This window comes from Anser cygnoides, chromosome 27 (assembly GCF_040182565.1).
Source record: "Anser cygnoides isolate HZ-2024a breed goose chromosome 27, Taihu_goose_T2T_genome, whole genome shotgun sequence".
Lineage (NCBI taxonomy): Eukaryota > Metazoa > Chordata > Aves > Anseriformes > Anatidae > Anser > Anser cygnoides.
This window is the reverse complement of record NC_089899.1, coordinates 362,700-387,118: the sequence shown is the minus strand read 5'-3', so window position 1 is coordinate 387,118 and position 24,419 is coordinate 362,700. Positions and strand designations below refer to the sequence as shown.

Sequence of the window (24,419 nt, the reverse complement as noted above, 5' to 3'; positions counted from 1 at the left end):
TGTGATTACATTGTCCACAGCGCTACTATCCTCAAGCACTGTAAAAAAAAAAAACAAAAAACCACCACCCCTTAAATGAGGAAGATAAGATCTAAATTAAGCCTGCCTGGAAATGAAGACAATGGGGTCTGGGATGCTAATAACTGCGTGCTGCGGCCCCCACCCTGGTCCCAGGGGTGCTCCCCTGGGAATCGCTCACGGCAGGAGCGAGGGACGGACGCTGCGCGCAGGGCAGGAGGCGAGGGCTGGACGCTGAGCGCTGGGCTGCAGGCAGCCGTCGGGGCTCGCACAAACCTGAGAGCAAGCCCCCGCCTGCCAAAGGCAACAGCCCCAGCCCTGACTGCACTTGTGGAGCGTTTTCCTCCCCACTCCACATCCCAAAGAGGGCCCTGTACTGCAAATATTGCCTGCACGTGCTGCCTGGAAGACTCTTGGGTTTTGCTCGCGCCCGCGGTGAGATGAGCAGCGGGGTCGTGGCTCAGAAGCACGAGGCTGACTTGAACAGCCGCCTGGTAACACCGGCAGGGGAAACCGATCAGAACAGAGAGCTTCAACACAACAGGAAAGAAGCAGTTTAATAAATAATCCATCGGAGGGAGAGATTAGCCAGTTCTAAACACAATTTGAACTCAAATAAATACATTCCATTGTTAGCTTAAAAAAGATACAGAAACGCACGCAATAGTAAACAAACTTCAGAGAGAGCCATTCTTCAGTGAACGCGGGCTTGCCACATGCCCCCACTGTATAAAGATGATAAAACGTTAGCAGCCATTCAAGTGCAAAGAAAAGAATAAAAACAAGTAAAAAGTTACTAATATGCAAAAGTAATGGCAGAAGGGAAAGCAATGGTTTAATGCGTTCAGTTTGTTTAATGCAACAAGATCAATTTTTAAACTCCCTTGAGCTGCTGCCATTAGCAGTGGAGCTGCAGAGGAAGGGCAATTAAGCCCATTTTTGCCTTGTGTTTGGGGCATTGCTGTTACTGACCTGAATTTCAGCTCACTGCAGCCCAAGTCTGGGGTACCGACGACGAACAGCCAGGCTCAGGCGTTACACTGCAGATCAAGGGGATTTTCAGAAAAGGCTCTTAAAAAAGTTGCGTTTTCGTATAAAGTAACAAAACTTGGCAATGCTAGCTGAGCGCTCTGTACAGGTTTTCCAGTCTCCCCGCGTGACGCTGCAGAATTACCAGCCCTTCAGAATTAGAGAGATTCTTCATTCGGGTCCAGTAACTTCAGCTCTGCCACAGCTTGGCCCAAGTCCTTCTCTCACACTCACAAGGCAGAATGGTGGGTCACGTCCCTACGCCTAACGGGGAGAGGAGTTGCGTGGGGCTAAGGGGCCCCCACCAAACAAAGGGAAAGGAACTCCAGAAACGCGGAAACAAATCCCTGCCCACTTCCAGCGCCCATGCAAGTGACATCTCTAGGGAAGGCGAGCAGCCCCGCTGCCACGGGCAGCCCCGTCTCCAGCGCAGGTGCTCAGCACCGTGGGCTCTGGGGGCTCAGGAGGACGCAGCTTCTCCCGCGCGAGCCGGCCCTGTGCTGCCCCAGCACGAGTCACCTCCACGCCGCTACCTGCCCTGCAGCGTGACTACGTGACGCAGTCCCTTCCGCACTCCTTCTGCGCTGCGGAGGCGCACCAGGGCAGACGGGGCAGGTGAAGAGACCTCCTCAGAGGTGGAGCCTCTCCAACAGCCAGCCTGCAGCCAAGAGACGCCTCGGGAACCTGCAGCATCTTCTGGCCCCAGGCTGGGGGGCTGCAGAAGCGTCCCAGAACACCTCAGGCCAGCTACTCATGTGCTGAGGACGTCAGCGCCGCTGGGAACTCCAACATCTCGTCGTGACAGAAGAGGACCAAGGAGCGGAGCTCGCCCGGTCCGTTCTGCTGCTTGAAGGTCACGAGAGCTGAGGCGCTGCCGGCAGCAGCAGCGGTACCAAAGGGAATGAGATTAGAAATGCATCTGTCTCGATAAACTATTAAATAAAGGAAAGGACTTTTAAAAATATATATCTATATACCTTATAATATATAAATTATGCTCGTCTTTTTTGTAACGTTCCACTATATTTTACCCGTGAAGCTGAGTGCCTCAGTGTGCATGAGGTAACTATTCAGTGTTTCATTTCACTTCGTTTGCGTGTGAGGGACAAAACTACTTCAGTTCATTTTAATACAGTGCAAATAAATGAATGGCCAGATTTACTCGGTGAAACTCCAGCCTAAAAAAGCTGTTTCTGTGAGCAATAGAGGTGGGACTGTTGCCTAGTTCATGTGACTGGGTGTTCTTTGGGAAAGGAGTCTGCTGTGCACACGCAGTGCTGCCCATCCCAGTTAGCTCTGGAGATGTGGGGCATCACCACAACGAGCTGGAGAACACCGCAATCCCCACCACGCACTGAGACCTCCTGCTAGCTCTATTCTCCAGCCCCAGAAACAGATCCACGTAAGCAAACCCTCATGTCCGAGGGAGCTGCTCTCTGCACGGCCATAACCTACTCTTACCGTTCTGATTACAGGATCTGGGTACCAGCCAAAGTTAGCGATAAACAAAACATGAATTGCTTCACTTAAACGTCCACCTCCAATGACTAACTGGTCCAGACAATTGGTACGCAGACAACACGCTATTAATTCAGCCCAGTCTAGGCAAGCAGGGATTCTACACTGTGAGTATCTGACAGGCTTTTAAGGGACATACACGAAAATTGCAGATCTCCATCTGCCCAAGGCCGGCAGTAACAGGCTCCCTCTGACAAGCTCACAGAAGAGGTCAGAAGCTGAGAACACCCCGGAGCTCGTGTGCCCTGTACACTCTTGGGGCAGGCAGCCCAGCAGAAGGGAACTAATAGCGCTGGTCCCCACACTCGTGCCTGCTGTGCCTGAGGGCATTGAGATCTTCAGGGTTATCCGGCTGCCATTTTTCATTAAATCCAGAGGCAAATGGCATTTGTAGTCAGTCCTGCACAGGCACAGCACCGGCCACAATCGCCCATTTGCAAAGAACCAAGACATGAAGTCAGTGCTTCCTTTTGGCCTTTCTCCTTTAAATTACCTGTCCTGAACCTACAGAGAATCGATCCCCACCAGAGAACTTGGCAGCTGCTACACATATCGCACGATGAGACAGGACTATTTTTGGCCACTGTACCCTCAATTCCCTTAGCAACTAATTTCTTAAGTGTTCCCAGTCTGGCCTTTACCTCCCCAATGACTGCTCAATGCCATTACTTCTGATCTCACTCAAACGAGAACAACTGTTTCCTGCCCACTTCAGTATCTCTGTGCATCTATAAACAACCAAAGTTTCCCTATACATTTGCCTTAGCTCCCTCTGTACCACTCAAGTTCAAGTATCTGCTGCTCTTTCTAAACTGAGCTGAACCCTGCAGCAGAGGTTGCAATTTCATTTTTCAACAAAATGCAAGCCTTCAGAGCAGGCTCAAAAATGCTACGTGGAATCCAAACCTGCAAATTCAAATCAATTGCAATCATCGACAGGCTCTTTTGGACCGAGAAAAACAAACCACACTCATTATGTAATATCAAGATGGCAAGAGTCTGGAGAAAAAAAAAAATCAACGTGCTTTAAAAAAAGTGCTCAACAGCTACTTCCCTGACCCTTCTCTCAGGAAGCCACGCTTTAACAAAGTGCTTAGCAGAGTTTGCTTGTTCCTCCAACCTTTCAAAGAACTATTTTCTAAACAACCTTTCCAGTTCCGCAAAAAGGTTTCCAAAAAATCCTTCTACCTACGCCTCCGGAGGTAGTGACAGACAAATGTTACAACATTAACAAAAACCAAACCAAGCGAACCCACCAACCAGAAATACAAACGTTGCTGACCATCTAAGCATTTGTAATTCATAAAATTGCCTCTATCATCTGCCCCTTCTCCCTTGTGAACTAAGAACAGAACCAATTTCTTGTCTAAGCATCGCTTGGACCAGAACGGACAAACTCAACACATCCTCAAGGAGCGAGGATCTACTTGCAGGTGTTGGCTACGCTGTCTTTCTTCACACATGCACACAGTTTTTACTGGTGTATTATCAGAGCATGGGCTGCTTATACTGCGTAACAGCTTCCAAGCCTCTCCCGTGCTGAGGTTAGCCAGCTCGGCTGTGATGGGATCAGCAGCAAGTACCAGTTACATAAGGGGACAGGGGCATGTAACAGATGCCTTGTTTTATTCTGGCTGGCACATGAGTTAGTTCACATTAGAACAAAGACAATGCTAGCTCCTTAATTTTTCACTGGCGAGCTGAGTATTTGGCAGGTCACACCGTGAAGTTCAGTGTTCACGACAAGGGCAGGTTTGCTTTAAACAGCTATCCCTTCATGCGGAGCAGTTCAGCATCTCCCCTTTCCATCCGCACCAGATGATACAATTCCGTTTTTGCACCAGCTGGGTATATTTGGCTTGAAGGGAAACCCTTTCCCTTCTCATGAGCTGTTAGTGGTACAGTCTGTTACCTCGTTTCTTCTCGCCTCCCACCCCCTCTCCCCAGGCCCCAACCGGCTAAGTCCATCCTCGATCTGGAGTTGAGACGCAAGCCAGGTCCTCCTCTCCCAACCTCATACGCTGCTGTCCTCCAGCAGGGGCTCCTTGCCATCCGAGCCTCCAGCCTGCGGGCTGTGGGCATGGGTCTGGGCACCGTTACTGTGTTTCTTGTGGCTGCCTGATCTCAGTGCAAGGTTGTGTTCCGGGATGAACAAGGCCACCAGGAGCGACAGTAGGACAGAACAGGCTCCAAACAGGAAAGGAGGCCCTGGGATAATGCTGCTCTGTAGGGCAAAACAGAGAAACGATTAATGCTTAAAGCAAGGACAGAAGCAGCCCAACAAACCAAATGACAGAGCTGAACCGGTTACCTCATCCGTCGGGTTGGCCATGTTAGGTTTGGAGGCCTTACCCAAAGTTTCCACCTCAGCCATTTCATTCAGCTCAACATGGAAGAGATAGAAGACAAAGCCATAGAGAGCTGGCCCCAGGCCATTACACAGACCCCGAATTCCAGTGATCATCCCCTGCACTACACCTGGGGACAGAGTGAGGGAAAAAAACAGATTTGCCTCCAGCTTTCTGAAGATACTTGTTTTATTTAAGGGTGTTTACATACTTAAAGACAGTACCAAACATTCAGGTCTAGATTGTCACACACACTACAGATGAAGTGGTGAGCTGGCAATTAGTTTAGCACGATACCAGGTTTTACAAAAAATAAGTAATGCTGTGCTTGTTACTTTCTACAATAAAACAAACATGGGCACATCAGCAAGAACTTCTAGCTGAGTTGGAGTTTAACACAGCCGGGCTGGAGGACTCAGGGTCAAAATGCAAAGCAGGTAAATGATCAAACAGCAGTCTCCTCCCTACCCCTGCCAGGCGACCCTGAACATCTACATGCATAAGTTAAGAATTCCTTCCCAAAGCACCAGCTACAGCCAAAGACAAGGCAGTGTCATTGCCACCAAGTATATAGAAATAGTCTACAGCTGGCACAAACATTACTGCCTGCCCCTCCGCCACCGATGCCAAGAAGTAGAACACTTGTGATCTGAAGTGCTGCTGGGATGAGCTTGCCCGTTAGACAAATCATCAGTTACTTACCCTGTTGGTCAGGGTCTGCATTCCTAGACACCATGGCACTGATGGCCGGGAAGGTGATGCTGGACATGGCAGCCACGGCCCCTGCTGCCCACATCATCCTTGGAGAGAAAGAGGCAGCAGTCAGGAGGCAGGCTGCCAACGAGCAGCTGCAGACCAGCACCGCACGCGAAGCAGCATCTCCCTCTGGCGGGGGACAGGGACCTGTCACAGAGCCATGGAGGCACCGAGGGAGAAACCCGCACACGCCAGTAAACAAACGTTGGCAAACGCTTACCAAGGCTGTGATCCGAAGCCATACCAGGCAAGCTGCAGGATCTGGAAGCCTAGTCCCAGTAGGATGGTGTTTTTATTTCCTATCGAACGCATGAGAATTCCCAACACTACTGTCTGGAAGCAAAAGAAAAATAGGTGCTTTCAAAGTAAGTGCAGAGAGATGACAACGCTGGAAGACAAGAGGACGGGAATCAAGGAACTCGTGCTGCCATCTATCATGCACGCGCACTCCTCCGTTCCAACAACATCGTGATAGAAACCAGCCCAGTCCTTTTTATGGCAGTCAGAGCGCAATCTATGGAGTTTTACAGAGCAATGCAGGGCCACTTCACAGTTCACCACAGTTCGGTATTCAGCAACAACAGCTACGTCCAAAAGACAAGAACAGAGGGACCGCAGGTACCTGTGCGTGGCACTGGTGATGCCTGTGTGGCCAGAGGGACTTTGAGAAGCCACCCGCGCCCATTATCAGAAGCTTCAGACACTCTCACAACCAGACTGTTAGAGCACAGACAGACATTGCTTCTCACCTGAGCCAGTATAGAGAGAATTCCAACTACACCAATAAAGGCTGCCACAGTCTCAGAGGAAAAACCAATGACCTGTAAAAGGGCCAAAAAGGGACTTTTCAGGCAAGAGATTTGTACCATGCAACAGAAGCCATTCCACCAATGTCACTAACATTTATTGACATGGCTTATCAGATTAAACATTAAACAACTGTACGTTCCATTACCTCACTGGAATAAAATGCCTACAAAGTGGTCACATTTTTTAGGAAAGCTAGAACATGTCACTATTAATTATGGTTTCAGCTTTACCAAGCTATTTGCCAAGACTAGGTTCTTGTGTACATGCAGCTCAGACAATACTTCTAGGCCAGGTTTCTGCATTCAGAGCCTTCCCTTATCACAAGGGACTGACCTGTCGCAGGTACAGGAAAAAACTGGAGTACTGGCCAGCTTCAGGAAGGTAGGAGAGAAAGACGGTGATACAGATGAGCAGCACTGTAGAATCCTGACCCACTTTCCTCAAGGACTATAGAAAAGGGGAGAAAAAAAGTTAAAACCATTACATATTTTCCAGGTACAGAGAAAGCAAAAGTGTTTAAGCTATCATCTTATATCCAAGAAGTAAACGCTTGAACGAGACCAGACCTGCTCGTTTAGAAGAGCCCCCCATAAACACCTTGTGCTCATAAACAGCAAAGATTGCCCAGCATTTCAGGTGAATATGTGAACACTGTCACAACACACTAGACCAGATATTAAAATTACATCAACCTACACCCCGGAACGAGGAATTTTTACCTTTCAATTTCTTAGATATATAGTCAAGTACTTTTGATCACCATTTTTTCCTCCCTCAGACTGCCAACATAATCTTCCAAGCAAACAGAGGTGAGGTGAAACTGCAAAGTTCATCATCATGAGCAAGGGTCCGAAAAAGCCAGGAACACACAAGACTTCTCCTGACACAATCCTACTACTGAGTAAAAGAACTTGTATTCAAAACATTGGCACATTTCCACCAAGAAACGCTCTTGCTTTAGGACTTCTGGAGCTGCTGTTAGATGTTCTGTAGCTACATTAGGTCAGGTAGAAGCTGCTACACAACTTTAGACGTGTGCAACTTAACTCTGTCAAGGGTGCAGAGTGTTTGCCTTCACCTTTTGTGGAATTCATCTTTCATTTGAGAGAAATAGCAGAACTAAAGCACCTACAAATATTACCAGAGTGCAGAAATTCAGCAGCAAGACTACTTACAGCAAATGGGTCTGCTTGTTCCCAAGAGATTGGAGCTCCCCAGGAGACGGGGCGCATCTCTTCTGGCAGGGATTCTGGCACAGCCAGTAGGATGAAACCAATATCCAGCAAAGCAACACCTGAAGCCAGCACAACCACCAGGGTATCACCATAGGCTTGGGAAAGGTATGCGCCGATGGCTGGGCTCGTGACCAGACTAGCAGCAAACGTGGCTGACACCTGGAAGCATAAAAAATTATTACAGCCTGTTCTTAGTAGAGCCTATTTGCTCCTCCACAGTAACCCGAGGGTTTTAATTTTGGCATCTTTGATGGAGATAATCTAGGTGGACCGGGACTCCTGTACACAGGAAGACGGCACGTTCTCTTGGTGCAATCTAGGGTAAGTTCTAGCAAAGGGCAATTAAAGCTAACCTAACAATTCATATCCAGTACTTTCAATAGCCCTACTGGAAGGGCACGATCACAGGCTGCTGGTACACATGCTGGCATCGCAGCCTGACCTCTTCAGTGGTGCAGAGAAGCTGACAGACCAGGTTGGTTTAAAGGCCAGGCAACGATATGACTAGGACTCAGATCTCAGAGGAATTAGCTCACTCTCTCAGTGCTCAGTCACAGAGAAATGAGAACAGGGAGACTGTATTATTAGTGAAGTGCATATCATCTTGTAGCAGATACTGTGCTCAGGCTTGTTGTCGGTAAGTATCCCAGCCTAGTTTTATACCGCTCCTAACCGCGAAGCCCCAGGTGTTTCCTTCAAGAGACAAGCCCGTTGTTTAGCCCCTTACCAAGCCATACGCCGTGCTGCGCTCATGCTCCTGTGTGATATCAGCAACGTAGGCAAAAATCACAGAAAACGTGACAGCAAAGACTCCAGACATGGAAATGACAGCAAAATACCACCTGAAAGAGACGTTACCGAAGGCAAAGTTAGAGACCAAACACCCGATGGAGTCTACACCCGCCTCTCCCGTATTCTTCCTTCAGTCCATCCTATTTCATTGCATCACAAAGCCTTCAGTAACACTGAGCTTCAGTCTCGCAGCCTATGAAGTTTTATGGCCTATTTTCCTCTTATTTTATGGCACGGCTCAGGAAGGAAACATTCCTTGATAGTGATAACACACCCATTAGGAGAACAGACAGCAGGTGAGGTAAGACAGACTTTCTTCCTGAAACCGAACCCTCTGGTGGAACTGGGCACGTGAATCCTTCTCCAGGCTGAGGAAAGGGGACGTGCCCAGGCTCCTTCTCCACGGGACAGACACTTCCATCTCATCCCCAAATGCAACACCAGCAAATCCTCCATCATTCAGCTTCACACTCTCTCTTCTTCTTAGAACCTCTCGGTTGTAACAAGAGCAAACTCACCATGGACTGATCTTCATAAGGGGAATTGGCGCACATGTAAAGAAGACAGTGAGGAGGAGGAAGGATTTCCTGCCCCAGACATCAGAGAGAGCACCAATCAGTGGGGCACTTAGAAAAGAAAGCAAACCCTAAAAAAAGAGACAGAATGACAGAGAGAAACCCCCTAGTCAAATTCCGATTGTTGACAGCAAGAGCTTTTGAAGATTTCATCTGGAGATACAAATAAGAGGAGACAATCCATTCTTATTTTCTACAAGCAGGCAACGTTACCAAAACTAACAGTTCATTAAACTGCTCGCACCCTTCTAATGAGAAAAAACTCCTCGATCAGGTAGAGGCTGCTAAATACCCCAATCACTTCCCGCTCTCTGCAGCTGCTCAGCCTGCAGCTGTGGTCTTCCCATGCACACTTGTGCAGCAGGGAGTCACCCTGCCAGTACCTAAAAAGATGCTGGCACAGCTCCATCACATTAACATCTGCTACGGTTCTAGGGAAAGCTTTTTCTCATAGCTGGAGATAAGACAGACCTGGCCAAGGCCATTAAGCACAAATAAAATTGTTCAATGCCTTTCGACGTCTTTCAGACCTGAAACAGGCAGGGAAGAGCCTTTACGTGTATCAGGACGTGCCAAACTCACATCTAAGCAAACCTCTCCGAAGCCATTTTTGAGATCGTTTTGCCTGAACCAGGGCCCAGAAACCTGTCTTGCCATGCTCCTGAGTCAGAACGCGTGGCTACTGCTTGTTCACGGCGGTTGCCTTGAATTCTGCTCTGGGAATGCCTGCCTAGTTCAAACCACCGTGTCCACCTACCGTACCACAGCATACTCCTGCTTCGCTTGGAGAGAGCCCAGTGAGGCCAGCTTAGTTCAGCTTCTATTAACCAGTCAGTTCAGATGTCATTGATTTTTGTTTTGTGATTCTCCCCAGTACAAGGCTGATCTCATGCTGATTTAGAATATTTTCAGCTGAAACACACAGCTGCTATAGTCCCAAACCCACACTAACAAACAGCACACTTAATGCTGTAAGATCAGCTACACGAGCTACCCAATTTTTATGCTCTATCAACTCTTCGTTTTCCATTAGGATTGGCAGTGAACAATCCACACTGAAATATGTACATCAAACACTGGTTGACATCAGCAAATGACACAGATTATAATGACCTGTCCCTCCTCGCATTCATCTCAGACTACATGCGAGCCCAAGCACTGGTTAGACTTCATTACAGGTGTCTGTAATAGCAGAAGGAAAATTCTTTACCTTGACTCCATGAATCAGGCCATTCATCAGGAACGTATGCTGAGGAAAAGTCTGGTGCAAGACCTAGGGGTGAGAAAAAAAAAAAAAGAAAGAGCAAGCTGGCAACTTTTGCAAGGTACCTACCCACTTCTGCAGGCACCTGACAGCCAGAAGCCTGTGAGAGAACAGCAAGGAGCACCCTACTGCCGCACCTCCACGTGGAGCTCTACCTCACCTCTCTGGTCTGTAAAGTATTCCAGAACGCTTGGGCAAAGCTAAGATTATTTGAAACATCCCTTTCTCTATCCCTGTTCCATCGGATTTCCCACTGTTTACTTCATATGACCACAAAACTTTTCTGTTCTTCTCTCCCACTTTTGTACTACCTGTTTGATTTACATTTTACACTACTAAGCTACCATTAGCTATCTCTAAACATATACATCTCTTTACATAAGCAACAGAGACTCCTTTTGTGTAGTTACCCAGGTATCAGAGGTCAGTTTAAAAATGTGCACGGCACATTAGACTTGAACACGAGCTGCCGTACCACCAGCAGAAAACAAATTCAAAAAGCTGAGAATTTTTCCTGAAGTTGCCCACTCGGAAGTTTCCAGCTTCTTAACCAAAGCCTGGGACCTGCGATGGGACTTCACGCCTCTTTGCTAAAACCATCCCCCTGTGCTGAACTGCGGAGTTGCCTTTGCTTGCCTGTGCTAATCACAACTGTTAAGTCCTGAGCGAGTCAGTGATGGGACCTCACGGAGGGAGCACGACCTGATGTGGCCGGTAACTGCAGGGAAATCATCTCTGTGCTTCAACAGCCCGGACTGTGGTGGTGGTGGTTCAACGAAAACCAGAGGTACGGGATGTGGAGTGCCAGTGTAGGGCAAAAGGTACGGTCTTTGGTTAAGAAGTCAAAGCCTCGCTCAGCTTCCTTTCATTAAGCTCCCACATGCACTTTTACTTTTTAAATACCTAAAAAAGTGATAAATAGCAGTACATTATAAGCAAGTGCTAGTAATTTCAGGATTTTCAGATCTGTCAGTCCTCCTTCATCGAAATCCTCCAAAAGCTTTCAAAAGTCAAACTCGTGCTTTACTCCAAGTTAAGCAGGAATAAACGAGGATAGAATTGCCCAGAACCATTAAGAAAAAAAAAAAAAAAACACAACTATAACTTCAACAGGAAAAAAAGTCTGGTACAATCCACTACATCTTGATTTGTACTTCCTAACTCCAAAGGCCTACATCCCTACCTTCACCCTCGGCATCCCAAGGCGAACTCATGCCAGCAAGAGGCAGCGCCCCCACGGAGACCCACTCACCGTTAGCATCGGAGTGGTCAGTAAGCCCCAGGCAAAGAACTCCAGGAAAATCACCACCACCGCATGGTACACGCTGGGCTCTCCGATCCCCTGTCGCTGCAAAACAAAGCTCATCATTAAAAAACGCACACGTCCTGGCCTGGGACTTGAGACGTGTGGTTGGACACTTAAATGCCAGCTCTGACCCAGGCTATCCTCGAGGTGATTCACTGCTGGCGAAGACAAACGCACGCTGCAGCCTCTCTCCTCTCCTTCTGGGCTCTACCAGTCCCTGCCTCTCCTACAAAGCCAATTGGTTTTGTGGTTTTTTTCCTTCCTCCCCGCCCCTCCTAAGGATTAGCATCTTTGATACCGCTGAGCTTTCCCTAAAGGTGACTGAACCCACCACCCTTTCATCCCTCCACCCGTGTGTATTTTGACAGCAGCATGCGCAAAGAGACTCCAGGAGTTTAGGAAGGCGTCCGGCACGGTGGGAAAGGCAAAGTCCTCGGATCAGTTAAAAACCAAATGAAAACAACGCAAAACCCCTCAAGGCCTCGTCTAACTTTCTTTCCTTAAAGATCTCACAGCACTTCTAGGGCAGCGCTTGTTCTCACTTCACCCAGCCCCGGCTGCCCGCCCAGAAGGCTTCCTGCAGCCGCGCAGGACACGCCTGCGAAGTCACGGGCTCGCGAGGAACACAAATCACCGAACAAAGCACCCAAGTTTCAGTTGAATTACATCGGGGAACTGCACGGACCAAACGTTCAGTAGCACAACGTGCTGCTCTACAGGAACCAATTCCTCGTGGTAGCACTGATGATTTGAACTCAACAAGAAGCGTGTCCTTGCCCTGATGCATAATTGATGAAACCACCCCAGCAATTCAGACAGCTCCCAGTGACTTGAAGAGTATCCAGGAGTTAAAAACAAACTTCCATCAGCCGCACAAATCTCAGACCCAAATGGATCTTGGCTCTGGTACGGCAAACCTCACGTCCAGGGGCATTTCCTCCAGGCCAAGGGAACGGACTTTTTCATTAACTTCCTCACAAGTGACTAACGCCTCTACGTTGTGCTCTTGATACAGGAATTATTTACGGCACCAGACCAAAGAAGCACCTTTACCGGCACCTTACCTCCTGCATTCACCACTGACAGATACCCAGGGGCAGGAACTGAAGGAACTCGGCACGTGAAGAGCAGTCTCTCCCCCAGCCCAAACCCCCAGGTTCTGACAGACCCACGCCGCGTTTCAGAGAACCGATGCAGCCACCAGCTCGCTGGGAACTGAGAGAAGGCAGCGAGGGAAGGAAGCTGCTCTGCTGAGACGCCGCGTACGTGCACGGATTCCATTAGAACTGCCTCCCACGGACGGGCTGCCTAAGAAACAAGTCAACAGCTCTGGCACGAGCGGCTCCCTGCCCGGGGGGGGCCGGCCGTTAGAAGGAGCAGATCCCTAGCGGGGGGAGAAGAACCGGGGCGGCACGAGGCCGGCGATTAGGCACGGTGCCGTCACGCCCTTGCTCCACTGGCCTCAGGACCGCTCTGCAGAGGGGAGCGGAGCCCTCCTCCCCCCCTCACCGCCCCTCTCCGGCCCCTCCCGACCAAGCGCACGTTTCCGGCAGGGCAGCGACCGAACACCGGGCTGTGCAAGGGAAGGCGCGGACCGGGCCCAGCTCCGCCCGGTCCCAGCCGCCCGCCGCTGCCTCCTCCTCGCGGCGGTCCTCACACACGCGGGGCAGCTGCCCCCGCACCGAGCGGGCCCGGGGCTCCCGGAGCGGCCCGATGCGCCGGGCGGGGCGGGGGCGGCTCGCTCCGCTCGGGGCGCTACCGAGCACCGGCACCGGAGCACGCGGCCGCGGGCGGGCGGCCTCGGGGCCACGCCGGGGCCCGGCGGCAGGCGCAGAGCGGCCGCCCCGGGGCCGTGTGGCCGCCCCGGGGGCTCAGCGGCCCACCCCGGCCCCGGTCCCTGCCCCCCGCCACTCACGCCGGCCCCGTCGCGGATGACGATCTTCTTGGCCAGCAGCACGCTGCGGTTGAGCCGCTTCTTCTTCTTCTTCTCGCCGGTCATGGCGCCGCCGGGCCGCTGCCGTTACCCGGCCGCCGCGGCTGCCCCATCCTCCCCGCGGCGGGACGCGCCGGGACCGGCCGGGCCCCGCGGGGGGGCGGGGGGGGAGCTCCAGGCCCGGGGCTGGCGGCGGAGGGCGGCGGAGGCCGAGGGAGGCCCGGCCCGGCCCGGCCCGCAGGCCCCGCCCACCCCGCCCCGCGGCCGCGCCCCCGCCGCCCGCACGATGGCGGCGCCGAGCGCTTCCGGCGTCCCGCCGCCGCGCGCCGCGCCCCCGCGTCCCATTGGCTGCTCGGCCCGCCGCCGGCCGGCCGATTGGCCAGGAGCGGCGGGGGGGCGGTGCCGTCCCGCCGGGGCTGTGACGCCGCGGCACCTGCCGAGGGGGCGGCGCGAGGCACGACGGGATGCGGCGGGCAGGGCCGCTGGGGGCCGCGGCGGGGCGCGGGGCATGCCGGGAGGTGTACCCCCCCCCGTGACCGCCGGCGGCCGCCATTTTACCTGGGGTCCCTGGGGCCAAGGGGAGAGCGGGGGGCGATGGCCTCGCGTTCCCTCCGCTCCCCGACAGGGAAACGAAACGGGGGCAGCTCCTGTCACGGCCCCTGCTGCCCGCCTTGTGGGACTCGGGGTCCCGCAGGGCCCGCCTCTCCCGGTGCCCCCCAGCTTGCACAACACACCGTGCCCGACACACCGTGCCCGACACACACCAGCCCTGCACGGCTCTGGCCCTGCCCGGGGCCCCTGGCCGTGTGCCCCTCGTGCCCGTGCTGTCCGTGCTGTGCAGGCCCAGCCCATGCCCGTGGCTCGTTGCCCTGCGGGGCTGCAGACCCGTCCCTGAGCACGCCCAGCCCCGCTCCGTGTCCCGTGCACGCAGCCCTCGGAACCGCGTGCTTGGCGCTTGCACCCCTCCTGGGGTGGGGAAACATGGGGCTGCCTGCTCCTCGCCCTCTGTGTGCCCGGTGCACGCCACAGAACAACCCCACGCAGGGGCCCTGCCCGCCGCGCAGGTGGGTGCCGCCACGGATCCCGGGCACTCGCTCCAGCACTGCCATGCCGCTGGATCTGCCCTCGCCGCACATTGAGGGGATGGCGGCAGCTGGGCGCTGCCGGGCAGGGTGCCAGCCCCTCTCACCCCGAGCCCGCCGCCGGGGAGACAGCGGCAGCCGCGGCCCTGGGCTCGGTGCTGCCAAGGATCAGCACTGCCGCTTGCATGTTCGGCTGTGTGCGCACGTGTCCTCCTCTCCTAATTAATCCTTCATGGATTGGAGAGTGCTTTATGTCGATTCCCATAATGCGGTGCCAGAGGTGTAAGGAGATTAATTAGGCACAGCTCAGAAAAGTTATGCAAATTGCAGGCAGTGGCAGAGCGGGGCGCCAGCGCTGCTCCTCCCACTCACCCCTGCACCGCTCCTGTTCTGGGGCCGCGGGAGCGGTGCGGGGCAGAAGCACGGCCCTGCAGGCGCTCTCAGGGCACTCGCCCAGCAGCTCTGCCATGACACAAAGGCTGCAGCCACATCCTCTGAGAGGTGGAAATCAGCCCTGCCTGCTCAGAGCCCTGGCATGTCCCCCAGGGCTTGTCCCCAGTGCTGGACGTGGTGGCCAGGGCAGCCTGGGGGGCCCCAAGGCAGGGCAGGACCCTCCCCGCAGGGTTGTGGGGTGACGAGATGCTCCCTTGTGCCAGCATGAGGCTATGATCCAATCTTGGCTCCTGGAGGCTTGCCTTCAAGTAATGATTAAAAGCAGCCTGAGGGAAAGCCCTTGATGCAAAGCTAACTCCCCAGAGCCTGAGACCAGCTGCAAATGAGATGAAAATAATCCCCTGGCCACCGGGGACCTGCACAGGAGAGGGGAGCAGCCTGAGCTCCCGCGGGCTGCAGCCGTGTGGGGGCTGTGCTGGCTGCATGGGGGGGCTGCGGGGCCATGTTGGCTGTGTGGGGCCGTGCTGGCTGCGTGGGGCCGTGCTGGCTGCGGTGCGGCAGCTCCAAGCCCCAGGGCCCGGCCGCAGTGCTGTGGGGCAATTGTTCCTCCACAGCTGCAGCACCAGGCTGGCGTGCCCCCCACGCTCCCCCCATCCCCACAGCACTCTGCACGGGGTGTGTGGTAAAATGCTGGTGACCTTCACAGGACCTCGCGTGTGCCAGGAGCCGCCCGCCCCGGGCAGGGTCTGTGGGGACCGAGCCCTGCTGGGTCCGGGCTGGAGCCACCCCGGGAGCACGCAGGAGCCCAGCTTGTTGCAGCGCTGTGCAGCAGTTTAAAAACAAAAACAAGGAGGGCGGAGAGAGGCTGAGAGAAGAGAAGCGGTTCCTAATATGGCAACAGCAAATGTAATTCTATTACCTTGATTTATTGATTGCACTTAGAGCAATTACTGGCTTTCACCCCATCACCTGCCAGGGAGCAGGAGACAGCAAGGAGGAGGCAAGACAAAGGCGGCCGCGCGTTGCCCAGGGCACTGCAGGCCCCAGGGGAGGCTCGGGTTGTGTTTGTGCAGGGCCGAGGGCAGGGCCGCCGCCGGGCCCCCTCTGCCGCAGAGCATCCCGCACAGGCGAAGCGGGTCGGAGCTCACCCTCGAGAGGCCCAGCGGGAACACGGGGCCGTGGGGCCGGAGCTGGGCGTTACGGCCTGGCTGGGGTGGGCTGGGGTGGGCTGCACGCACGGGAAGCCCCCGGGGCACAGAGGCAGCCAAGCAGCTGCAGGTGGGGGCTGAGGACCCCCACGGCCCCATGCCCTAGGCTGGAGCAGGCGGGTGGCATCCGCAGCAAAGGAACTTTCCAGCCGTGCAAATGGAAAGGCAGAGGAGAAAAAACAGCAGCCGAGGGTGCTCTCGAAGCGAAGAGGCGGCTCTGGGCTCGGTCCCCGGCGTACGAGAGTCATGCTGAGAGCCCCCGGCATGGCGCAGTGCCCCACTGCCTCGTGTAGACGGGGCTCGTGTCCCTCTGCCTGTGCTGTGGGTGGATGTCGTGGGCTGATGCCAGGCTCGACAAGAGGTCTGAGTCCTTTGAATCCCTGGAAAAAAAGCAGCAGCCTCAAGGCTGGAGGAGGGGAGTGTTACTTGATTGTTCTGAGGTCAGAAAGTCCCTTTAAGATTTTTTTTTTCTCTCTCTCTCTCTTTCCCTGCTTGCTGCAGATACTGGCAGAGAAGCAAGAAAATGATTGTGCTTTTTACTGCCTGAGCCCTCCAGACAGATATAAACAAGCGGGAGCCAGACCTGGCTTTGGAGGCAGACAAAATCAGAGTGAATAAGACCACTGGGTTGGGAGGCGCAGAAATAGGCCAGCCCCATTGTGCAGCAAAGCCTCCCGCAGCCCCCCACCCCCCAGGCAGCCCCAGGCGCCCCGCAGACGCTTCCTGATGATGAAGATGTAGAAAAATGGACAAAATGTCCCTGTTGCAGCCGAAGGCATCGGCCGGGGGCTGCTGGCCCTTTCCAGAAGCCTCCTGCTCACCGCTCAAGCTGATTGCCACGCGTGAGCCGTGCGTCTCTCCCCCGCCCCGCACACCCCGCGGTGAGGCCGGACCCGGCGGGGCCGGTGGTGGCAGCGGCTGCCCTGCGAGCCCAGGGGGCTGCAGCCAGCGGGGTCGGGGTGCCCCCGACACGGGGTGCCCCCCCAGCACGAAGCCGTGCCTGGGGCTCTGTCGGCCGGCACGGGCGCCCTGGGCCGTGCAGGGAAGAGCCCGGCCGGCCCCAAGCGGGACCGGGCGCGGGGACGACCCCTGCCCGTTTTGGGGGTCCCACCGCGGAGGGGCGGGGGGGGGGGAACGCGGGGGGGCCGGAGCGGGGCGGGCGGGGGCTGCAGGGGCGGGCGGGAGGCGGGGATGCTGGGGGATGCTCGGGGGGGCCGGGGGCGGGCGGCGGAGCGCTCGCTCCATGACATCAGCGCTTGGCGGCCCCGGGGGAGCGGGCGGGGGGCGGGGGGCGGGCGGCGGCGGCGCGGAGCGGGGCGGAGCGGGGCGCTCGCCCCGGGCGGCGGCGGCGGCGGCGGCGGCGGAGCGCCGGGCGGTGCGGGGCAGGGCAGGGCATGCTCCCCGAGCCCAAGTATGACCGGTTCCGCGACGAGCCGCTGAGGGCCGCCCCCATGCCGGCCCCGGCCCCGGTGCCGGTGCCGGTGCCGGTGCCGGTGCCGGCTCCCGCCCCGGGGCTGGCGCAGCCGTGCCCGGCGGCGGGCGAGGAGCCGGAGGCCGGCACCACGTTCTGCATGCTGCTGCCCAGGATGCCCCAGTGGAAGTTCCCCGGCCCCGGCGGCTTCCTCAGCCGCAGCCCCTCGGGCTCCAGCAAGGAGCTCTCCTCGCCGGCCCGGCCGGGGGGCGCCGCGGAGCCCGGGGGGGCCCCGTCCAGCCTGGCGGCGGTGCTGGGCGCCTGCGAGCCCGGCTGCTCGGCGCCCTGCTCGCTGCCGGGGCTGAGCCGGCTGCGCGGCGGGGCCGGGGCCGCCAGGAAGGCGGCGCGGGCGGAGGGGGCCCGGCCGGGCGGCGAGGAGTGGAACCGCAAGGGCAGCTTCATCAGCAAGCCGGCGCAGGGCTGGCTGCACCCCGACGAGCGGGTGCTGGGGCCCGGCGTCTCCTACATCGTCAGGGTAAGTGCCGCCGGCCCCGCTCCGCCCCGGGGGCTCCCGGGAGCCCCCCCTCGCCCCCGGGCACCCAGGGCACGCGTCCCGCGATGCCCGTCCCGGGGGACCCCTGGAGCCCCGCGGTGCCGCTCCCCCGCGGCCGGCGTCCCGCGACCTGGGCGATGCCCGGCGGGACCCCGATGCCCGGCGGGACCCCGTGGCCCGGCGTCCCTCCGGCCTCCCCCCGGCCTCCATCCTCAGCGCGGGGCCCTGGAAACGCTCGGGGGGCCCAGAGGCCTCCGGCAGCCTTGGCTGCAGCTGCAAGCCTGGCTCTGGACCAGGCGCGCTGCACAAGGCTGGGCTGAGGGCAGAGCCGGGGATCGTCCGCCCTTGTCCAGGGTGGCCGCCCCATGGCTCTGCTGAGCCTCAGTTTCCCCCATCCAGAGGCTCAGCTCTGTGGGCACGGGGTGGGACCCTGGCAGCCACCCCCTCCTGTACAAAGCTGCAGGGGGCCGGGGTGATGGGGCAGCGTCGTGGGGGTGCCCTGACCCAGCGGCTCTGCGGAGGGATGCCTGGGCTGGCAGCGGACGCGCCCGCACAGCCCGCGGCCCCTTCTGCCGTCACGTAGCAGCCCCATCACGCTGCCCGCACTGTCTGGCATGGCTTGTGAAGGATGACACGGGGCCGGGTCAGGCTGGGGGCTTTCCAGGCCAGGGGGGGCCTGCCCCGGGACATGGCTGCCATCAGCCCCTGTCGGGGCGGTTGGAGCCCTGGCACCCGGATGAGTTTGCTGGGTCTCAGCGTGGGGTCTGGGCACGCAGTGTGGCAGCTGGACGTTTTGGGGTGGGGGGCGAAACGGCGCTGTGCATGAGAACCCTGGGGCTGGGGCCGACGGGGGCCTTGTCCCTGGCTCCCAGCTCCTCTGCTCTCCTCTCCCTCGCCTGCACGGGGCTGGTGACGGCAGCCAGAGACTGCCCTGACCTCCCTCCCTCCCTCCCTGCAGTACATGGGGTGCATCGAGGTGCTACGCTCCATGAGGTCCCTCGACTTCAACACCCGGACACAGGTCACCAGGTGGGGCCCCGCTGCTGCCCCCGCCCGGGCCCTGTGGAGACAGGGGGACTGGGCCGAGGCTGGGGGGCCCTGCATGCCTCACGCTGGGCCAGGGGCAGCGATGCGGCAAAGGGCTCTGCCGCAGATCGATGGGCGGAAAGAGGAGAAGGGAGGTGGCCCCAGCTGGGAGGACGAACCGACAGCCCCATGACACCAGGGGAGGCTGGGGGATGCTGCAGGAGCCTGGGACTGGTGGTCCCCAGAGCTGTGGGGAGGGGAGGCAGCTGGGAAGGGGCTGGGGTCTGCAGCGGTAACGCTGCGGGACTCGGGGCTTGCAGGGAAGCCATCAACAGACTGTACGAGGCAGTGCCGGGCGTGAAGGGCATCTGGAAGAAGAAGGTGAGTCTCCTCCCGGGCCCATCCTTCTCTGCTCCCCCAGGGCCAGGGCTGCGGGCAGGGTGCTGGGCTGCTGGCTCTGATCGCAGCGCAGAGCCTGGGGTCTCTCGGGCACCCCCTCTGCCTCCTCCACCCCGGGAAGCCTGGTCCTGGGGGGCTGCATTGCCCCCACCCTCCTCTCCCCCGCAGGCTCCCAACAAAGCCCTCTTCTCCATCCTGGGCAAGAGCAACCTCCGCTTCGCAGGCATGAGCATCGCCGTCAACATCTCCGTTGATGGCCTGAACCTCATGATCCCCACCACGCGCCAGGTGAGAGCCGGGCACAGGGGACGCGGCCTCCGGCCCCATCCCAGCCCTCTGCCTCCAGCCTCAGCTCCTGCTGCCAAGCGGGGGCAGGCAGCCCCCCCCAGTAACCCCACGGCGGCCGTGCCCACAGATCATTGCCAACCACCACATGCAGTCCATCTCCTTCGCCTCCGGCGGGGACACGGTGAGGCTCTCTTGCCACAGCCCCCCTCGGCTCCCTGCTTGGGGAGCGGGGACATGGGGCTGCCCTGAGCCGAAACGGGGGGGGCAACCCGGTCCGTGGGGCTGAGGCCCCCCGGTAGCCCTGGCCCCACTCGCCATGCAGCAAGGGGGCGCAGGCCCTGAGCACCCTCTGTGCCCCCAGGACACCACGGACTACGTTGCCTACGTCGCCAAGGACCCCATCAACCAGAGAGGTGATGCTGGCCCCTGGGGCATGGAGGAGGGATGAGCTGGGCTGGGGGCGGTGTCCCTCAGTGGGGGGTGAGGGGCAGCTTGGGGCTATCCGAGGAGCTGCTGGGGGCACGGGAGAAGCCTCAATCCGTCCGTCCGTCCGTCTGTCCGCAGCTTGCCACATCCTGGAGTGCTGCGACGGGCTGGCACAGAGCGTCATCAACACGGTGGGACAGGCCTTCGAGCTGCGCTTCAAGCAGTACCTGCACAGCCCCCCCAAGGTGGTGGTGCCCCCAGACAGGTAGGGCTGTGGCTGGCCTGGGCGCCGGGGCCGGTCTGGGCGTCCCCGTCCTTGCCAGGAGCGGGGCCGGGCTGGGCAGGGTGTCCCCAAGCTGCCTCTGCTCCCGCCACGTCCTGTGCAGGGTGCTGGGGATGGAGGAGTCGGCGTGGGGGGAGGACGACGAGGCGGGTGAGCACGACTACTACAACAGCATCCCGGGCAAGGAGCCACCCCCGGGGGGGCTCATCGACTCCCGGCTCCGGCACAGCACGCTCCTGGGCCATGTCCGCGTCCAGCCCCCCAGCTCCAGCCCTGCCAGCCAGGTGAGCCTCGGGGCCGCTGCCGGCCCTGCGGTGTGGGGCCGGGGGTGGCCCCCCCGATGCCCTCGCTGTCTCCTCTCCCCAGGGCGGTTTAGCACCCAGGAGAGAGCAGAGCAGCCAGCCGGGACCGCCCTGGGACCTGGAGAGCCAGGGTGGGTACCGCCGCAGGGGGCTGTGGCCGCAGGAGGGTGCTGGGGACGTCGGGGCAGGCGGGGTCCCATGGGGGCTGCAGAGGGGACCCTGCTGTGCCCGGCGGTGATGCCCGGTCCCCGCAGGCCAGCCCTGCGACGGGTACCTGCAGGCGGACGGGCACCCCCTGGGGCCGCGGGACTACGAGGAGCACATGTACGTGAACACACAGAGCCTGGACACGCGGGAGCCAGACACCGCTTGCAGAGCACTGGAGGAGAGTCCCAAAAAGGACCTCTTTGATATGAGTAAGCTGGCGGGCTGGGGCCGGGCGCCGTGCTGGGGCCTGGCATCATGTCCCAGAGTGGTGACGGCCCCGACGGCCCCATCCTGGCTCCTGCAGGGCCTTTTGAAGATGCCCTGAAGCTCCACGAGTGCATAGCAGGGGGCGGCAGCAGCCCCCCGATTGAGGACCAGTGGCCGAGCCCCCCCACGCGGAAAGCTCCCATCGCCCCCACGGAGGAGCAGCTGAGGCGGGAGCCGTGGTACCACGGGAAGATGAGCCGGCGGGACGCCGAGAAGCTCCTGCAGATGGACGGGGATTTCCTGGTGCGGGACAGCATCACCAACCCGGGGCAGTACGTCCTGACGGGCATGCACTGCGGGCAGCCCAAGCACCTGCTGCTGGTGGATCCCGAGGGCGTGGTAAGGGCAGGGGGACCGGGACGGGGGCGATGGGGTGGGGGGCAGCTGCCCGGGGCTTCAGGGCTGCTCTGCCCCGGCCCCAGGTGAGGACCAAGGACGTACTCTTTGAGAGCATCAGCCACCTCATCAGCCACCACCGGCAGAACGAGCAGCCCATCGTGGCCGCAGAGAGTGAGCTGCACCTCCGCCAGGTTGTCCGCAGGAAGCAGTGATGCTGGGGGGTACGTGAGCCCTCGGCCCGGCCCCCTGGCGCCAGACTCGTCCCAGCCCGGGGCAAAGCCAAGGCTCTTCTGCACCCCCTCCTCTGCTCGTGCCTGTCTTCAGGGGCCTCGTGGTGCCCACCTCCCAGGGCCCCGCTGTCCCGCCCTCGTCCCCCCATCCCCGCCACCTCCCCTCCATCATCCGCACGGGGCCCCTTGCCCCGCGGACACCCGGACATTTATTGCGCTCAGCGGCTGGGGACAGCGCAGGGACGTGCTGGGGTGAAGCAGTCGGTTCTGCCCGGGGGACTGCCCCGGCCCTGGGCCAGGCAGTGCCAGCCCTGCCCTGCCCACGTGCCCCCCGCCCCTGACACCCCCAGCCCAGCGCCCCGCAGCTGGCGGCGTCCTGGCGCAAGGGACGTGGAGCAAAGGGGGGTGGCTGCTGCTGGGAGCCTCGTCCCTGGGCTCCTGGGGTGAGATGGGGCGAGCAGGCTGTGTGTGTGTGTGTGTGTGCATGCGTGTGCACGTGTGTGTGCATGCGTGCACGTGTGTGTGAGCGTGTGCACGTGTGTGTGAGCGTGTGCACGTGTGTGTGTGCACGTGTGTGTGTGTGCATGCAGGTATGCGAGGGGCTGCTGGGGCAGTGGCCCCCGCGCGGAGAGCAATGCCTCTCGCCAGCACTGCTGCTCAGGACCCAAGTCCTGCCTCGGTCCCCACTCTGCCAGGACATTGGGGTGCCCCCACCCGTCGGGACTGTGTCCCTGTTGGGCTCTGCCTGGCGGGGCTGGGCACAAGCACCTCTTGGAGCCGGCGCTGCTGGATTTTCCTGTGGGTCTCACGCTTCCAGTCGCCTTCTCACCAGGAGCGGCCACGCCGCAGCACCCACGGAGCCCCTGCAGCCCTGCACAGCCCCCGGGGGGGGCAGGACCGAGTTGCTGCGGGGCAGAGCCGAGCCTGAGATGCTGGGGTGGCGGGGGGAGAGGCGGCCCCAGCCCTGGGACCCCCCAGGTGGGGCTTTGGCAGGTTTTTATGGCATTCACGGTCCCTCCTCTGGCGTCTCTGGGGTTTGTTGTTTGGGATAAGTTTCTAATTAAACCTGGAAATGAGCAAGGCCCCGGCTGTTCGTGCTGCCCCCAGGCACAGAGCTGGCAGGGGACGGGGCTGCAGGATGCTGGCTCCTGTGCCCAGCAGGGACAGAGACGGGGACACAGCGGGTGCCAGGGCAGCTCCTCCATCACCGCCAGCTCCCGGCCGGTTGCACCTCGGTGGCCGCACCCTGCACCCACGAGCCGCCCGCGGGCACGCGTTGCCTCCGAGCCCCGGGGTGTGCTTCCAGGGCTGGGGTGCGGGGCTGGGGGATCCTGGGGGGCTGAGCTGCCTGGGGAGGCCTCGCAGCAGCCCTGAGCCGCCGCTCACCAGCCGCTGATGGCCCCCCCGGCAGTCAGGGCCTGACCACAGCTCCCGGCTGCGCCGCGTGGCTGGGAGACAAAAAGGCTTTTGGCTGGGATTGGCAAAGGCACCAGGAGCCCTGCTGGAGCCCAAGGGCTGCGGGAGGCACGAGAGGCTTTCGGAGCCAGTGGCAGGGCAGGGCTGCCGGGGGGGTCGGGTCCCCCACGGCCACGGAGCCCCAGCCCCGGTGGGGCTCTGGCCGCAAACCCTGGGCACAGCGGGGCCGCAGCGGGCTCCCAGCTGAGCTCTGGGCCGGCTCCAGCACCGACGTCCACGGGGCCCCAGCGGGCGCCTCTGCTCGCTCTGCCCAGCGCTGGAGCTGGTGGCCCCAGGGGAGCGGGGTCACCCCTCGGGGGACGTCCTCTGGCTGAGGGGCCGGCTGGGTGCTGGGTGAGTCAATGAATAAAGTCAGCGCCTAAATAAAGCCTGGTAATGAATGTGTAATTTTCCATTGATAGTCGAATATCTACAGGGACGCAGCGCTTCCATCTCGGCTGCTATTTTTTGTCATGTAGTAATGCGTCTGCAAAGATAATTGCACTGTTCCCTCAATAGCAGAGGCAGGAAAAGGCAGCGAGAGCCCCTGCTTGCTTCTCTGCTGCGAAGAACAAGCCTGCGCCTCGCACCAGCTGCCGCCGCTCCGCACCCGGCCTTTCGGCTACCAGAGGGGCTGTGAGGAGGCACTGGCAGGGCTGGCACGGTGTTTTTGGGGGTATTTACCCACCTTGATGGAGTTTGTCCAGACCGATCACCGCACCACAGGCGGTGCACGGCCCCCCGAGGCCCCCAGCCCCGGCACAGAGGCAGTACCCCGCGGTGTGGGGAGGTGGGCTGGGAGCCACGCAGCGGCAGTGCTCTTGAAACAGAAAACAATTAAGTATGAGGCCTTTATTGAGTTACGTATGGACATGAATAATGCAATTGGAGCACCAGTTCCCGGGAGGGCCGCAGCTGAAATTGAATTTCTTTCTGTGCGCTCTGCACCCTCGGAGCAGCCCCGCT

General features: G+C 58.9%; 2 protein-coding genes across 3 annotated transcripts; one reads left to right on the top strand and one right to left on the bottom strand.

The window, feature by feature from the left end:
• Positions 1-4,156: 4,156 nt before the first annotated feature.
• Positions 4,157-13,813, bottom strand: LOC106049102 (hippocampus abundant transcript 1 protein-like). The gene is made up of 12 exons (XM_066983928.1): positions 13,567-13,813; positions 11,598-11,693; positions 10,292-10,354; positions 9,025-9,152; positions 8,442-8,556; positions 7,655-7,873; positions 6,813-6,926; positions 6,419-6,490; positions 5,890-6,002; positions 5,616-5,713; positions 4,877-5,043; positions 4,157-4,789 (listed from the first exon to the last, which is right to left on the bottom strand). Exons 1-12 carry the CDS (start codon positions 13,648-13,650, stop codon positions 4,580-4,582), a joined length of 1,479 nt encoding a protein of 492 aa, XP_066840029.1. The 5' UTR covers positions 13,651-13,813; the 3' UTR covers positions 4,157-4,579.
• Positions 13,814-17,590: 3,777 nt separating this feature from the next.
• SHC2 (SHC adaptor protein 2) lies at positions 17,591-23,079 on the top strand. Of its 2 annotated transcripts, XM_066983917.1 has the most exons (13): positions 17,591-18,213; positions 19,190-19,260; positions 19,578-19,638; positions 19,825-19,944; positions 20,072-20,125; positions 20,306-20,357; positions 20,509-20,635; positions 20,757-20,937; positions 21,020-21,086; positions 21,210-21,371; positions 21,467-21,768; positions 21,852-21,989; positions 22,694-23,079. In XM_066983917.1, exons 1-12 carry the CDS (start codon positions 17,662-17,664, stop codon positions 21,978-21,980), a joined length of 1,878 nt encoding a protein of 625 aa, XP_066840018.1. In that variant the 5' UTR covers positions 17,591-17,661; the 3' UTR covers positions 21,981-21,989; positions 22,694-23,079. The 2 variants fall into 2 exon arrangements, with proteins under 2 accessions (XP_066840018.1, XP_047907958.2); XM_048052001.2 differs by having other exon boundaries at positions 17,592-18,213; positions 21,852-23,079.
• The last annotated feature ends 1,340 nt before the right edge of the window (positions 23,080-24,419 follow it).